The 16088-nt window shown below is 41.9% G+C and overlaps 1 protein-coding gene across 1 annotated transcript in view; it reads right to left on the bottom strand.

The window, feature by feature from the left end:
• Positions 1 to 793: 793 nt before the first annotated feature.
• Positions 794 to 16088, bottom strand: part of LOC124805623 (myrosinase 1-like) — an 86757-nt gene continuing 71462 nt past the window's right edge. The window contains exons 10-11 of the mRNA XM_047266189.1: positions 12118 to 12224; positions 794 to 920 (exon numbers count right to left, since the gene is read on the bottom strand). Of these exons, the coding sequence (XP_047122145.1) occupies positions 794 to 920; positions 12118 to 12224 (234 nt within the window). The remainder of the gene's footprint in view (positions 921 to 12117; positions 12225 to 16088) is intronic.

A 16088-nucleotide genomic window follows, 5' to 3' on the forward strand; every position in this document is an offset into this window, starting at 1 on the left:
ACTCTCGGGGCCTTGTTTCGACTCAGGTCTTTCAGTGTTCCGTCAAATTCTTCATGCATTATCCTATCCCCGATTGCATCTTCATCTATTTTGTCTTCCATTTTCATAATATTGCCCTCAAGTACATCGCCCTTGTATAGACGCTCTATATGCTTCTTCCACCTTTCTGCTTTCCCCTCTTTGCTTACAACTGGTTTTCCATCTGAGCCCTTGATATTCATACAAGGTCTCTTTAATTTTCCTGTAGGCAGTATCTATCTTACCCCTAGTAAGATAAACCTCTACATCCTTACATTTGTCCTCTAGCCATCCCTGCTTAGCCATTTTGCACTTCCTGTCGATCTCGTTTTCGAGACGTTTGTATTCCTTTCCGCCTGCTTCATTTACTGCATTTTTATATTTTCTCCTTTCATCAATGAAATACAATATCTCTTCTGTTACCCCAGGATTTCTACTAGCTCTCGTCTTTTTACCTACTTGATGCTCTGCAGCCTTCACTATTTTATTTCTCAAAGTTACCCATTGTTGTTCTACTGTATTTCGTTTCCCCGTTCTTGTTAATCGTTCCCTAATTCTCTCTCTGAAATTCTCTACAACCTCTGGTTCTTTCAGTTTATGCAGGTCCCATCTCCTTAAATTCCTACCTTTTTACAGCTTCTTCAGTTTTAATATACTTCAGAATGGTATTAAATCAAAATATAAGGTACTACACGGATTAAAAAAGTGTTGTAAACAGGGAGAGTTTTTTATTACAAATTATGAATGTAGGAGTACACACTGTATCACAGCCTATTTATCTGAAGTATTGCTCGGGAATAGTTTTCGTCCTGAAGATCTCCTCCAAAACAGCGAATGATGCCTTTGGCGTCCTTTTTCGGTCTGGGTCGTCGAAGTCCACATGGTGAATTCCATACCTAATCCTGAAAACATAAAAAATTAGTATTAATATGGCATAAAATATTATCGTACAGCATTGAAAATCTGTGATACATTCGAAACTACAATGCTTGCAGCCATTGTTCTTTATATTTGCTTATTTACTTTAGTTGACAGCTGCAAAGAGATATGAGTAGTCATGAGCGCATTCGGGCATTAGTTGACATTAAAATACCGCAATTGCTATTTGGGTAGGTGCTTTCAGTATATGTGAAACAAGTTACCGACTCTATACAGCATCACAAATCCCCAGACAAATATAGCACTAGGTGTTTTCACAGGGTTTGCATTGGCGGGGTTGCAAAGAATGCTGCAACTCCCTGCCTGGCCACTTCGACATGAAATGAAATGAATATTACCAGAATAAGTATTATTAGTGCTGTACACCATAAACGACATCCATTTAATAACACAGGCCACCGATGGAAAAACGTTTTTGCTGAAAATACCTTTTTCTGCTGTTTCTTAGCGTTCTAAATCCAAATACGATACTTAAAAAACTGTATCACCCACCATTTATTCAGATTTTACAGTTAAATTTATTAAATTAAGCGACGTTTTAAAGAATTTAATAGCTTTAATATAGTTAAAATAATTTAAAAAGGAGGTGTAATGAATGTAGATGACGTTAGTAGCACAGCTGAAAAACATTTGCTGGCAAAAAAGGTCGATTAAATTTTTGTGTTAACAGATGGTGTTTTGTTTACTGTCAACCTAACTTCACTTTCCCATTTCCTGTACATGTGCTCAGTACAATTTCTAATCATGGTTGTAAAAATTCTGCCGACAGTTTCTGTTATACTTGTGGTGAATTTGTGATTAAAAAACACCAAAGAAACATTACAGACTTTGTGAAGAAGGTTTATCTATCATCCTTTGGATCTAAACTTGGTGATCAAGATAAATCTTGGGCGCCTCACAAGGTATGTTACGTGCGTGTTGAAGATCTGAGAAAATGGTCCAAAAAGGAGATAAAGACCCTTAGATTTGCTGTTCCTATGATATGGACGGAGCCAAGAAATCATTCCGATGATTGCTACTTTTGCAGTGTTGATATTACTGGTCATAATTCGAAAAACATGAAGGTAATAAGTTACCCTAACCTTCCATCCGCCATCCGACCAGTAGGGCATGGTATAGATTTGCCGGTTCCTGAACCACCAGATAATTTAAATTCTATTCCAACAGAATTATTTTCTGATGTAAAGTGTGATTTAGATGAAGCAGATGATGATTAATTCCATTGTAATACAGAAAGTCTAGAGCTCAAATTGTTTACTCAGACCGAGGTTAACGATTTGGTTAGGAATCTGGGCTTAACGAAAGAAAAAGCTGAATTTCTTGGCTCTAGGTTCAAAGAAAAGAACTTATTGGTAGTTGTAACCAGCATAAACATGTATAGAAACCGAGAGCAGCAGTTTTCCAAGTTTTTTCAACAAGAAGGTGATTTAGTGTACTGCTCAGACGTTCCCGGTCTGATGAATGAGTTTGGTATTGCATGCAAAAAGGAAGACTGGAGGCTGTTTATTGATTCATCCAAAACTAGTTTAAAGGCTGTTTTATTATCCGGAGACCTGGCTGAAAATGACTTACAAATTCGTGGCGCCCTCTATCGGTAATACTGGAATTCATTATGGAGTTGGCCCACTCTTAGCCTTGATGACAGCTTCAACTCTCGCAGGCATTCGTTCAATCAGGTGCTGGAAGGTTTCTTGGGGAATGGCTGCCCATTCTTCACGAAGTGCTGCACTGAAGAGAGGCATTGATGTCGGTCGGTGAGGCCTGGCACGAAGTCGGCGTTCCGAAACATCCCAAAGGTGTTCTATAGGATTCAGGTCAGGGCTCTGTGCTGGCCAGGGATGTTGTTGTCGTGTAACCAATCCGCCACAGACCGTTCGTTATGAGCAGGAGCTTGATCATGTTGAAAGATGCAATCGCCATCCCCGAACGGCTCTTCGACAGCGGGAAGCAAGAAGATGCTTAGAACATCAATATAGGCCAGTGTTGTGATAGTCAACGCAAAACAACAAGGGATGCAAGCCCTCTCCATGAAAAACACGACCACACCATAAGACCATCGCCTCCGAATTCTGCTGTTGGCGCTACACATGCTGGCCGATGACACGCACCAAGCATTCGCCATACCCACACCCTGCCATATGACCGCCACACTGTGTACCGTGATTCGTCACTCCACACAACGTTTTTCCACTGTTCAATCTATGCATCTATACCTGTTGGACAGTCTGTTGATATGGAAGAAAGCTATGAAAACCTAGAAAGAGGGCTAAATAAAATAGGCTATTCTGCTCATGGCTGGATGATCTGTGGCGACATAAAAGTTACATGCATGCCCCTTGGTCAGCAAGGTGGCTTTACCAAATTTACATGTTTCTTGTGTGAATGGGACAGTAGGGCTAGGGATCAACACTGGTCCAAAGTAACTGGCCTGTGAGGGAGTTTAAAACCTGGCGAGAAGAACATTCTACGCAAAGACCTTGTTGATCCTAAACACCTACTCCTACCATCTCTATGTATAGACTAGACTTAATGAAACAGTTTGTAAAGGCTTTGCTTAAAGATGGACAATGGTTTAAGTATATCTGCCAAAGGTTTCCGCACCTTTTAGAAGCTATACTAAGAGAAGGCGTCTTTGTCGGACCTGACATTAGAAAATTGATGTTTGATGTTGACTCTGCATCCACAATGACCTCAAAAGAGAAAGAAGCATGGTTATCATTCAAGGAAGTCGTTACAAAGTTGTTAGGACATGAAAAGACCCAGAATATCTTTCTATTGCAGCTACAATGTTAAAGAAGATTAAAACTTTAGGATGTTTAATGAGCCTGAAAGTTCACTTTCTGAACAGTCACCTTGATTACTTCCCGGACAATATGGGAAATACACTCCTGGAAATTGAAATAAGAACACCGTGAATTCATTGTCCCAGGAAGGGGAAACTTTATTGACACATTCCTGGGGTCAGATACATCACATGATCACACTGACAGAACCACAGGCACATAGACACAGGCAACAGAGCATGCACAATGTCGGCACTAGTACAGTGTATATCCACCTTTCGCAGCAATGCAGGCTGCTATTCTCCCATGGAGACGATCGTAGAGATGCTGGATGTAGTCCTGTGGAACGGCTTGCCATGCCATTTCCACCTGGCGCCTCAGTTGGACCAGCGTTCGTGCTGGACGTGCAGACCGCGTGAGACGACGCTTCATCCAGTCCCAAACATGCTCAATGGGGGACAGATCCGGAGATCTTGCTGGCCAGGGTAGTTGACTTACACCTTCTAGAGCACGTTGGGTGGCACGGGATACATGCGGACGTGCATTGTCCTGTTGGAACAGCAAGTTCCCTTGCCGGTCTAGGAATGGTAGAACGATGGGTTCGATGACGGTTTGGATGTACCGTGCCTATTCAGTGTCCCATCGACAATCACCAGTGGTGTACGGCCAGTGTAGGAGATCGCTCCCCACACCATGATGCCGGGTGTTGGCCCTGCGTGCCTCGGTCGTATGCAGTCCTGATTGTGGCGCTCACCTGCACGGCGCCAAACACGCATACGACCATCATTGGCACCAAGGCAGAAGCGACTCTCATCTCTGAAGACGACACGTCTCCATTCGTCCCTCCATTCACGCCTGTCGCGACACCACTGGAGGCGGGCTGCACGATGTTGGGGCGTGAGCGGAAGACGGCCTAACGGTGTGCGGGACCGTAGCCCAGCTTCATGGAGACGGTTGCGAATGGTCCTCGCCGATAACCCAGGAGCAACAGTGTCCCTAATTTGCTGGGAAGTGGCGGTGCGGTCCCCTACGGCACTGCGTAGGATCCTACGGTCTTGGCGTGCATCCGTGCGTCGCTGCGGTCCGGTCCCAGGTCGACGGGCACGTGCACCTTCCGCCGACCACTGGCGACAACATCGATGTACTGTGGAGACCTCACGCCCCACGTGTTGAGCAATTCGGCGGTACGTCCACCCTGCCTCCCGCATGCCCACTATACGCCCTCGCTCAAAGTCCGTCAACTGCACATACGGTTCACGTCCACGCTGTCGCGGCATGCTACCAGTGTTAAAGACTGCGATGGAGCTCCGTATGCCACGGCAAACTGGCTGACACTGACGGCGGCGGTGCACAAATGCTGCGCAGCTAGCGCCATTCGACGGCCAACACCGCGGTTCCTGGTGTGTCCGCTGTGCCGTGCGTGTGATCATTGCTTGTACAGCCCTCTCGCAGTGTCCGGAGCAAGTATGGTGGGTCTGACACACCGGTGTCAATGTGTTCTTTTTTCCGTTTCCAGGAGTGTATTAGTGAGGAACAAGGAGAGCGTTTACACCAGAACATTAAAGTGATGGAAAAACGCTACCAAGGCCTCTGGAACACCAACATGGTGGGGGACTACTGTTAGTCACCTCACCGGGAAGTTCAACAAGCGACTCATTGCAGAAAACGTTACACAAGAATCTTCAATGAAAAAAGAGAGAGAAAATACACTACTGGCCAGTAAAATTGCTACACCAAGAGGAAATGCAGATGATAAACGGGTATTCATTGGACAAATATATTATACTAGAACTGACATGTGATTACATTTTCACGCAATTTCGGTGCATAGATACTGAAAAATCAGTACCCAGAACAACCACCTGTGGCCGTAAAAACGGCCTTGACACGCCTGGGCAATGAGTCAAACAGAGCTTGGATGGCGTGTACACGTACAGCTGCCCATGCAGCTTCAACACGATACCACAGTTCATCAATAGTAGTGACTGGCATATTGTGACGAGCCAGTTGCTTGGCCACCACTGACGAGACGTTTTAAATTGGAGAGAGATCTGGAGAATTTGCTGGCCAGGGCAGCAGTCGAACATTTTCTGTATCCAGAAAGGCCCGTACTGGACCTGCAACATGCGGTCGTGCATTATCCTGCTGAAATGCAGGGTTTCGCAGGGATCGAATGAAGGGTAGAGCCACGGGTCGTAACACGTCTGAAATGTAACGTCCACTGTTCAAAGTTCCGTCAATGCGAACAAGAGGTGACCGAGACGTGCAAGCAATGGCACCCCAAACCATCACGCCGGGTGATACGCCAGCATGGCGATGACGAATATACGCTTCCAATGTGCGTTCACCGCTATGTCGCCAAACACGGATGCGACCATCATGATGCTGTAAACAGAACCTGGATTCATCCGAAAAAATGACGTTTTGCCATTCGTGCACCCAGGTTCGTCGTTGAGTACACCATCGCAGGCGCTCCTGTCTGTGATGCAGCGTCAAGGGTAACCGCAGCCATGGTCTCCGAGCTGATTGCCCATGCTGCTGCAAACGTCGTCGAACTGTTCGTGTAGATGGTTGTTGTCTTGCAAACGTCCCCATCTGTTGACTCAGGGATCGAGACGTGGCTGCACGATCCGTTACAGCCATGCGGATAAGATGCCTGTCATCTCGACTGCTAGTGATACGAGGCCGTTGGGATCCAGCACGGCGTTCCGTATTACCCTCCTGAACCCACCGATTCCATATTCTGCTAACAGTCATTGGATCTCGACCAACGCGAGCAGCAATGTCGCGATACGATAAACCGCAATCGCGATAGGCTACAGTCCGATCTTTATCAAAGTCGGAAACGTGAAAGTACGAATTTCTCCTCCTTACACGAGGCATCACAACAACGTTTCACCAGGCAACGCCGGTCAACTGCTGTTTGTGTATGAGAATTCGGTTGGAAACTTTCCTCATGTCAGCACATTGTAGGTGTCGCCACCGGCGCCAACCTTGTGTGAATGCTCTGAAAAGCTAATCATTTGCATATCACAGCATCTTCTTCCTGTCGGTTAAATTTGGCGTCTGTAGTCCATCATCTTCGTGGTGTAGCAATTTTAATGGCCAGTAGTGTACAAACCAATTCCAGCTGACAAGTGATACCTCTATTGATACATGTCATTGTTTTAAGTAGCTTACTGTAAGCACAAACCATGCTTATGTTGTAGCAAAGTGTTCCATTAAAAGTTTTTCAAAAAAAATTCTCGTTGGCCTATGTAATTAAACAAACACTTTCACTGACTGCAGCGCCTGACTTAACGAACTAAAGCTTTGCTGTTAGTTGGAACCCTTGTGAAGAGTGTTACTCACTTGTTCGATTAGTAATTACGTAAACATAAGAGTGCAACGTGTAGGTTACGATGTAGTCTCCGGTCGAAGGAAGTACTTTTGGAGAACGGCGCTCTCTGACCTGATTTTTACTTTCGGAAGGTACACAATCTTATAAATATTATCCTGAATGAAGAAAAAATACGACATTAGTTGCATTAATCATTCGATATTTTGTGCGTGGTTTGAAAAGTTTAAAGGTGGCAGCCAAAACGCCACCTAGGAGCACCAATCGGTGCGTCTGGTGCTAGCACGGACCTCGGCGTTGCACGCTCGTGTTGATTCAGTTATCCAAAGCAACCGACGACTAACAGTTCCAAAAACTGCTGAAACTGTCAAGTAAGCCTTTGGACAGCTCATTTCATCATGCACAAGAAAGTAAACTATTGTAAAATTTGTTCAAGGTGGGGTACCAGCGAGCTTGCCTTCCGCCATAGAAGAGAGAGGTTTCCCATTTGGACCGGGATTGAAAATCGTTTCGGTTGCGAAGATGCTGCATTTCGAGATAGAATTTTAACCTGTGATGAAACTTAGATACCTCATTCTGAGCCGGTGTCCAACGTCAACGCATGCAGTGGAAACAAACTGAATCGCATGCCCGTGGGAAAATAAAAACGCAACCATCGGTTAGTACCACCTTTTGCAGTCCATACGCTCCGATTTTCTGTGAGTTTCGGGTGGGCATTAGCGCATACTAAACACACATGACAAAGAATATAGTTAAGGTCGCACTGAAGAGGAAATGTCCGGGATGGTCGAGGGAAGCCATGGTTCTTCTACAAGACAACGCTCGACTTCAAGCGACACAAGTGACGCTGGAAACTATTTGCAGCGTGGGTTGAAGGCTCCTGCCACAACCTCCTCCCATCCCTGTCGTTGTCCTTTTAGATATTTATCTGTTTGGTTCAATAAAATAACCTTTGCATAGCACCAAGTTCAAAGGCAATGAAGAAGCAAAGAAAAATGTACAAAAACTATCATCGAGAGCTATGTGCAAAATTCTTGGCAGAGGCGATAAGAAAACTCGTAAGAATATGGGGCAAATGCATAAAAGGTGGTATTGATTGCATAGAGCACTAACAAAAAATTGTATTCCTTTGATAAACTATTTTTTCTGTATAGTTATATGTCTGTTTAATTACTGAATGACCTTCGTATTATTAAAGGGTCAAAAAAATGGTTTTGAGCACTATGGGACTTAACATTTAAAGGATCATTCAGTAATGAAACACACATATATTAAAGGTAGCTGTAAATTAATAAACACTATAATTATGTGATCATAAACGCCGAAAGGTACATCTTTCAACGGTGATTTTCCCGTATCATGAGATAAATTTTAGTTGTTACAGTGATTAACGTTGCCTCTGTGCCCGAAAATATGCAATACCGTTTCTCTTTGTGAAGCAAAGGCTTTCGTTAAGTCGCACTGCAAATTACTCTCTCAGGAATCAGGTAACCTATTTCGCTTCTTCTATGTGCTACATCTGTTCAAATGGTTCAAACGGCTCTGAGCACTATGGGACTTAACATCTGAGGTCATCAGTCCCCTAGACTTAGAACTACTTACACTTAACTAACGTAAGGACATCACACACATCCATGCCCGAGGCATGATTCGAACCTGCGACCGTAGCAGCAGCGCGGTTCCGGACTGAAGCGCCTAGGACCGCTCGTCCACAACGGCCGGCTGCTACATCTGTGTGAACCAAGAGTCTTCATCTGCATAGCGCTACTTGCAAACTGTTAGTCCTACAGAAAAAAACGAACAGTACCTCTTTGTATTAAATTTAATAGAGTAGAATTTTATACTGGGATACATTTGTCTGGAGACCACGGCTTTCGAGTTATCACACCTTCAAACACCTTTTTCTTTAATAACTCGCAAACGTATCACAGTGCCAAATTTAACAAAATTAAATTTCCTACAAAAAAGGTTCCATTCACTTTTTCTGTAGGACTAATAGTTTGCACGTAGCGAGTAAGAGAACATGAAATTCTTGCTTGTAGTACTTGAAGGCATTGTGGGTTGCATAATATCCATAGCTGAATCCCCCTGTACATCCATTAACATTTGAACTGCTAAGAAACATCCATTAAAAAAAATATATCATATCCGTCTCTGTATATTTACTGTATCCAACCTACTTGATAAATTATGATGTACTGCATATTTAATTTGTTTTGGATCCACTAAAATTTCTACATTCTACTCTTATTTTTACAGTGTCACTTAATCCTTGTAGCTGCAAGGATGTTCCATAACGACATTCTTTCTCAGTTCTCATTATTGTTGTTTCCCTGATGGTGGAAAGTTCTCCACTACGATAACTCCTAGCAGTGACCAAGGTACGTCCAATCGTCTATGATGCCATATTATCAGAGGAGCGATATATGGGAAGGCTCCTTCCTTGTACTCCAGTATGTCACAGTAAATCGCAACAAACTCGCACAATCACCAAGGAATACCAATTAATGCAATTCATCCACATCCTACTACAAAACAGGCAGTTCTTTGTCACCCTGAACAAAAAACCGATGGAGAATCCATAAGCGCGGTTCTCCTCAAGGCAGTGTGTTGGCACCACTGCTGTGCAGTATCTACACCAATGATCAACCTGTCGGAACAAACACAAGATCTTTCATTTATGTCGACGACAAAGCGGTTGTAACCCAAGGAAAAACGTTCGAGGAAGTAGAAACGATATTACAGCGACAGAGGTTGGGAAGAAGAAAAAGGAGAATTACTCCAGGCACCCCAGGTTTGGAAGTGAAGCACCATGTCCTAGGCTGAAGTCGAGAAAGAGCATTCTGAAGCCATTAAAATACCCTACCAGACGTAGAAGACTTTGAAATTACTGCCAGCTGGAGCGACCCTGTGCAAATGAAACTTCAAGCGTTGGGGCTACATTACTGGAGCTGCAACCTGTGAATACGGAAAATTTCAAGATGGTGAAACACCTCTTGGTCTGCCCGAATTTTCCTCAAGCCTGCACACTAGAGGACCTGATTCCAGAAAATGTTCCAACAATCACATCTGCCGAATTTTGGGCCTCAGAATCAATTTGACATTTATAAAGTCTTATGTATACATTGCAGATATTGTATTGTATTGTACTGAATCATTTTGAATTTTGAAATAACTGTACTGTACTGTCCTGGATACTAAAATCATAATGTCCTCAATTCCACAAAATAACGTCCACTTCTGTACTTAGCCTTTCCACTCAATTATTTTCTTGCAGCATCAAAATTTTTAGTTTTTTTCTCTTCATTTCTACCAATTTTCAATTTTACTTCGCTCACTTTTCATCACCTGCTGGACATTCTTGAAATCTAACGGAATGATGCTAATGGATATCTTCTGTTGAACGAAGCTTTCTTCACCGCAGGTAGTCTGCTCTCTTTACATCTTTGCTGGACCATCGTTTATGATGTGGTAACCTAGACTTATGTCATGTACAATATTTTGCACAATTTCGATATTTAGGTTATTGGCGTTTTCGTTTCTGGTACTTGTCATTACCTTTGCCTCTGCTTTGCGTAACTTTAATACTGATACATACTGAACAGCCTGTCAGTTTTAATTAACATTTCTTGTAATCCATCTTTAATACCAGTGAATAGGTCTGCGTACCTCAGATTTGGTATTCGTTTCCATAAATATGTAATCTATACGTTTCCTTTCACGTGCAACATGACCACTGGAGCGAACGCGTCAAAGAATAATTGTGATAAACTACGGCTTTCAGTGTTTTTAACAATCATTTTACTTCATACAAATGTAGATACTCTGACTTCATGTTACGCTGAAACTTAGTTATGTCTACAAACCTGTCGCGTAGTTACTCATGCAATCATTTATCTTCAATTATTCAGTACTGTATCCCTCAATTTCCTCTCTTTATCATTTCTATGAGTTTCCCACAGATTTGTTTGGCATTTTTGTGTATTACATTTACGTTAGTGTGTCCATAAACGTCATAAACTCGAAGCTTTCTTGTCCATACACTGAATATTTTTATTTTTGTCTTTATTTCCCTCTTCGTTGTTTCTCACTCCCTCTTTAATTTTCTTAGTTCAGCCTTAATTACCTTGGACAGGTTCGAAATAAATCCATATTTTCTTCTTTTTATACAATCTCGCTTCCTAGTATGGTTCTCCCCTTTAAATTTCTTAAAAAACAGATGAAAGTTTCATGGATTAGGTACTGAACCAAGTTCAGTAACATTGTAGAATCATAATGTAATGTAAGTGATACATTTTTCATGTTTTTACATATTCCTGAGAATGTGTTTTTCTCATTTTGAGAGGTGCTGTTAGTAGCAGATCCCTACCTTGCCTTGGTCTCACATCACCTGTATCCCACGGTAAATCCATTTCTCAGTGACAAATTCTTAGTAGGTTTAAAATCGTCACATAGCCATTCAGATTTATGCTTTCTATGGCTTCCCTGAATCACCATACTGGAATGCAGGTCTACAAGCAGAATCGCTTCCTCCTTCATCTATGCCCATAAGAGTTTGTATTCCATTTATAACGACTCACTGTCGACACAGTGTTACGTTCTGTAATATAATTGACACAAAAAAGATTACGGAAGGATCCTTTACACAGTGTGCGCCGGTTTTATTAAATTATGGTGATTTTAGTGGTTCTTCTGTATCACCATCGAGCAGTTTTGAGAAATGTTTCATTTCTCATGAGTATTTTGCAACTGTAGCAATTTTTACAATCTTTAGTGCAATTGATGGTCTGGCTATTCCTTTAATTCACCTCCAGACAACATGGGACAGTCGTATTACGTGACAAAATATAGAACTATAATTGTGTTACTATTTTCATTTCTATGCAACAGTTGTACATCATCAGCCAATAACACATGCCAGTGAAACTGAAATCCTTACCGTTTCTTGTAGACAGCGCAGGAGGAAGTAACACGCGGTAGACGAGAAGTAACCGCTTAGCAAGGACTCGTGTCTACTGAGGCTGGTGAAGAATTACTTACGTAAATCCGGTGCCCCACTCGAAGTTATCCATCAGACTCCAGGCCACATAGCCGATGACATCGACGCCGTCCTCGTTCATTGCTTTCACCATCTCAGAAAGGTAGGCCTGTCGAAATTTTTCATATGTTTATTACATGTGCCGAATAGCACGATGAAAGCCAGAAGGCCTTCGCCTACATCTAATGGAATATTTATAACAACAGACATTTATATGGCATAATAATTATACCCAGATCTTACACTGAACATAATATTATTAATAATAACGATGGTAAATGAATATATGCAATTATATTTGTTTCGGGATTACAGTCTCGTTGAATTTCTTAAATGATATTATGTGCGCCATCGACCGTACAATTTATTATTATTTTGCACAACTTAAATTTAGACCTAAAGTCATTTTCAACTGGTTAAGGTGATGAAACAAAGCATTTCTCAACATTAATAGGTGAGTAAAAAGGATGAGAACCATGGATATAGAAAAGATGCATGCAATTTGAATTCAAAAATAGGGTAATAGTAATGATGTAGTTTTGTGTGTTCAAGCCAGTTTTTGCTCAATTTTTATGTAAAAGATGTTGACGAACTACGCAGCCGTCTTCTTCATATGCAGCAGCTGTGCTGCTATGCCTTCAAGCTGCTTGATTTATAACCAGACTGTTAACTATTGCTGCTGTCGCGACGCTATTTATAACTGCGTTCGCCATCCGGCGCCAGATATGTTATTTGTTTTGCAAAGTGCCCACTGTTACTCCATGAAACACACAGTCTCTAGATGTTTTCTAGCTCTGCTCTATGGGATAGCCAGCGACGAGTGCGCAGCCCAAATGTGTTGAAATCTCTACGTCCTGGATTATTAAGCTTTCCTGCGTCTTTATTCACATAGACTCCTTAATTATGCTGTCCCAGAAACTCCTATTTCATTCCATGATTATACTGGAGGTACTGTTCGGCGACAGCTGATTCGCTTGGTTATTGTAGTCAGCTGTGTAACTGATGATCCTTGCGCAACTCTTCTACTACACTGGATGCCTGCAATTTAGTAGCGTTTGTTGTTACTGTCTTCCCGACAGGTCTCGTGATTGTATTTATAGCCAGTTTAACATAATTTATTTCATTTATTAGCGATTTAATTCCTAATTAATTTTCTTTCTTGTTTCGTCTGGATCCCTCCAACTTATATCTAGCTGCCAAAAGCTCGAAAATTATTTACCCATTATTCTAATATGCTAACGAGGATCGAAGTTTTCATTTGCAACCCACTTAGTCAATTGTTATAGTGTTTGTTTCATAGTGAAGTAACGTTTTTGGAGTACACCTTTTTCGCCTTTTATAGTTAAAAAGTAGTAAAGTAATGATCAATACGAAGATTGATTTGAACACCACAGTGCTTACTAGGTACGGGCCAGTTGGAGGTTATTTGCCGTTTCCTTCCTCCTACGTCTAAACTAACTTACCCACCCAGTTACAGGGCGACATGCAGTTTAAGGTGGATTCCGAACCACATGCAACTTTCATGTGGAAAGAAGTGATAAGGCACAGATAAAAATTCTAAGATTGATCGGGGATCTAAACCGTGACCTTTTGACTTTAGTCTGGCACTTTATCACTGAGCTATCGAGCCAGACTTGTTTAAAAGTAGCCATAAATGTTTATATATCCATATGTAATGTGTGAGAATACACGTTGCATATTTGTTCAAATACAACAGGAGTTTGTACAGTGATAGGATTTTACGCTATATTACCTTGTGTTTTTTGAAACTATCAAATTTCATGCAGGGTTATAATTTGTTGTTCTGAGTATGTCGTGGTTTCTCGCGTATCATTTGAACTCTCACCGTGCGAAACAAATGTCACATCCTTGTCTGTATGCCTCTCGACGCCATATCTAACTGTGCGGCGTATCGAGAAATCTCTGGTTCATTCGTACACGAGGATCGTTTGGCCAGACCTTAGTGTTCGAAGTCCAAGCAGCTAGCACACATAACAACGCAGCCGGAAGCATCTGAAAAAGACTACTAGGTCGGTCATCGAGTTGTAGGTCATAAAAATGGAGCCAACAAGTCACATGGGGACACGTAAGCACATCATTAATCAGTCACGCTGAGTAAATAAGAGATATCTTATCTGATAACAGTAGTTGCCAAACGCAGACGAAAGTTTGATTTTCGCATAGACGCAACAGCATATCTTTCTTAACGGAAGATTCGAGTAGCATCAAGCAGTCACTTTCTTTGGTGACTCAAGAGTCCTGCTGCGATGCTCGGAGAGCTCCTCTCGTTTACTGCCGTATGTGTTAAGAGAGATCTTCTGACACTAGCGAGCCGAGGTAGCAGAATCTGTCCACCGCATTTGACAAGGAGCCATCCAGTCTTATCAAGGCATATCCGTGTATCCTTGCGGTACAATCATAGTGTTCATTAAATTTACGGACATATAGAAGAATTTGCATGAGGTAGCAAATTTATCCATAAACCTTTCAGTGTCGTCATGAGTAGGTTACAAAAAAATTGCATCGTCAGAGAACAAAAGATTGCTTTCAAGTAAGTCCTCACGATAGTGCTTTGAATGTGAGTAGCGAGACGTAAAATTCCCCGTCAACTCTCGTATGTAGATGGATGTCCAGGTCTGTTTCGCCGAAAGTCACTTTGGGAAGTAGCGAGAAGAAAACACCAAATCAGCACACAGCTCTGATGAACTCCTCTGTACACAGCAAACGGATCAGATGTGCTTCCTCCATATACCACAGTACCCTTCGTATCGTCGTGAAAAGCCCCGATAGCTTCAATACTTTTGGAGAACATCCTATCTTTACTAGTAATGCTTACTGTTGTGAACAATGGTGTCTTCAGATCGTGGCATATTTCTTGAATTTGTCGGAGTGCGAAGATCATATCAGTAGTACATTGCTAAGCTCGAAACCCACATTGAAACACAGGGTACAGGCGCTCGGCAAGCTTCTCCAATCTGCCCAGCACCACACGAGTAAACATATCACACATCCACACATATTATAAAAACGTATATACTTATATTCTCCATCTCCTCATAAATCTGTGGACCAATTTGGACCAGACTTGGTACTCACATCACTTACCGTCTGGAGAGAATCGCTGCGTGGGTAGAAACCTATCAAAGGGGTGGGGTGTTGATGGAAAAGGAGCGTAGCACACTACGCAAATACCCCGACTATATTCATCGAGTATTTGAGAATGAGAGCACTTACCGACTTGCATCAAACTTTACACATAATATCAAAGCTTTAGGAAACTTTTTTTTACTGACAACGCTCAAAAATGATGAAAAAAGTTTATCGCTTACTACATTTTCGCTGTTCATGCAGTCAAACTTCAACATCAGGCATAATGTTTTAATTTATTCCTTCATTAATACCGACTGTATTCGCAACACATTTTGCAGACAATATTGACATATATCCTTGAATGTACCAGGAAAATTATATCATTGTACCATACGCAGTTCAGGAGATATGAAGTCATAAACACTAAGATGCTTGAAAAACTGCCGCATTAAGCATGATGTTTAAATTTATTACTTCTTTACCACTAAATGTATTCGTGACACATTTTGCAGATAGTACCCATATACATCGTTCTTGTATCTACAAAAATACATCACTGTACAACACATGGTTCAGGAAATACGACGTCAAATACTGAGGTGAGTGAAAACCCGAGGCATCTTGCATGATGTTTTAATTTATTATTTTTTTACTGCTAACTCTGTTGATAACGCACTTCGCAGACAGTAGCCACATATTTCACAAGATATACATGCAAAATTATATGATTATACGACACATAATTCATGAGATGCCTGCCAAAGAAATGCAATACGAAATTCTCTAGAGATACAGGTGAAATATGCGTACATATACGTGTAAAATATGTGAAGTACACATGAAACGTGCGTAAGCGGACAAAGCGTCACATTAAAAGGTTCTC

The sequence above is a fragment of the Schistocerca piceifrons genome, chromosome 7 (genome assembly GCF_021461385.2).
Source record: "Schistocerca piceifrons isolate TAMUIC-IGC-003096 chromosome 7, iqSchPice1.1, whole genome shotgun sequence".
In the NCBI taxonomy this organism is placed as follows: domain Eukaryota; kingdom Metazoa; phylum Arthropoda; class Insecta; order Orthoptera; family Acrididae; genus Schistocerca; species Schistocerca piceifrons.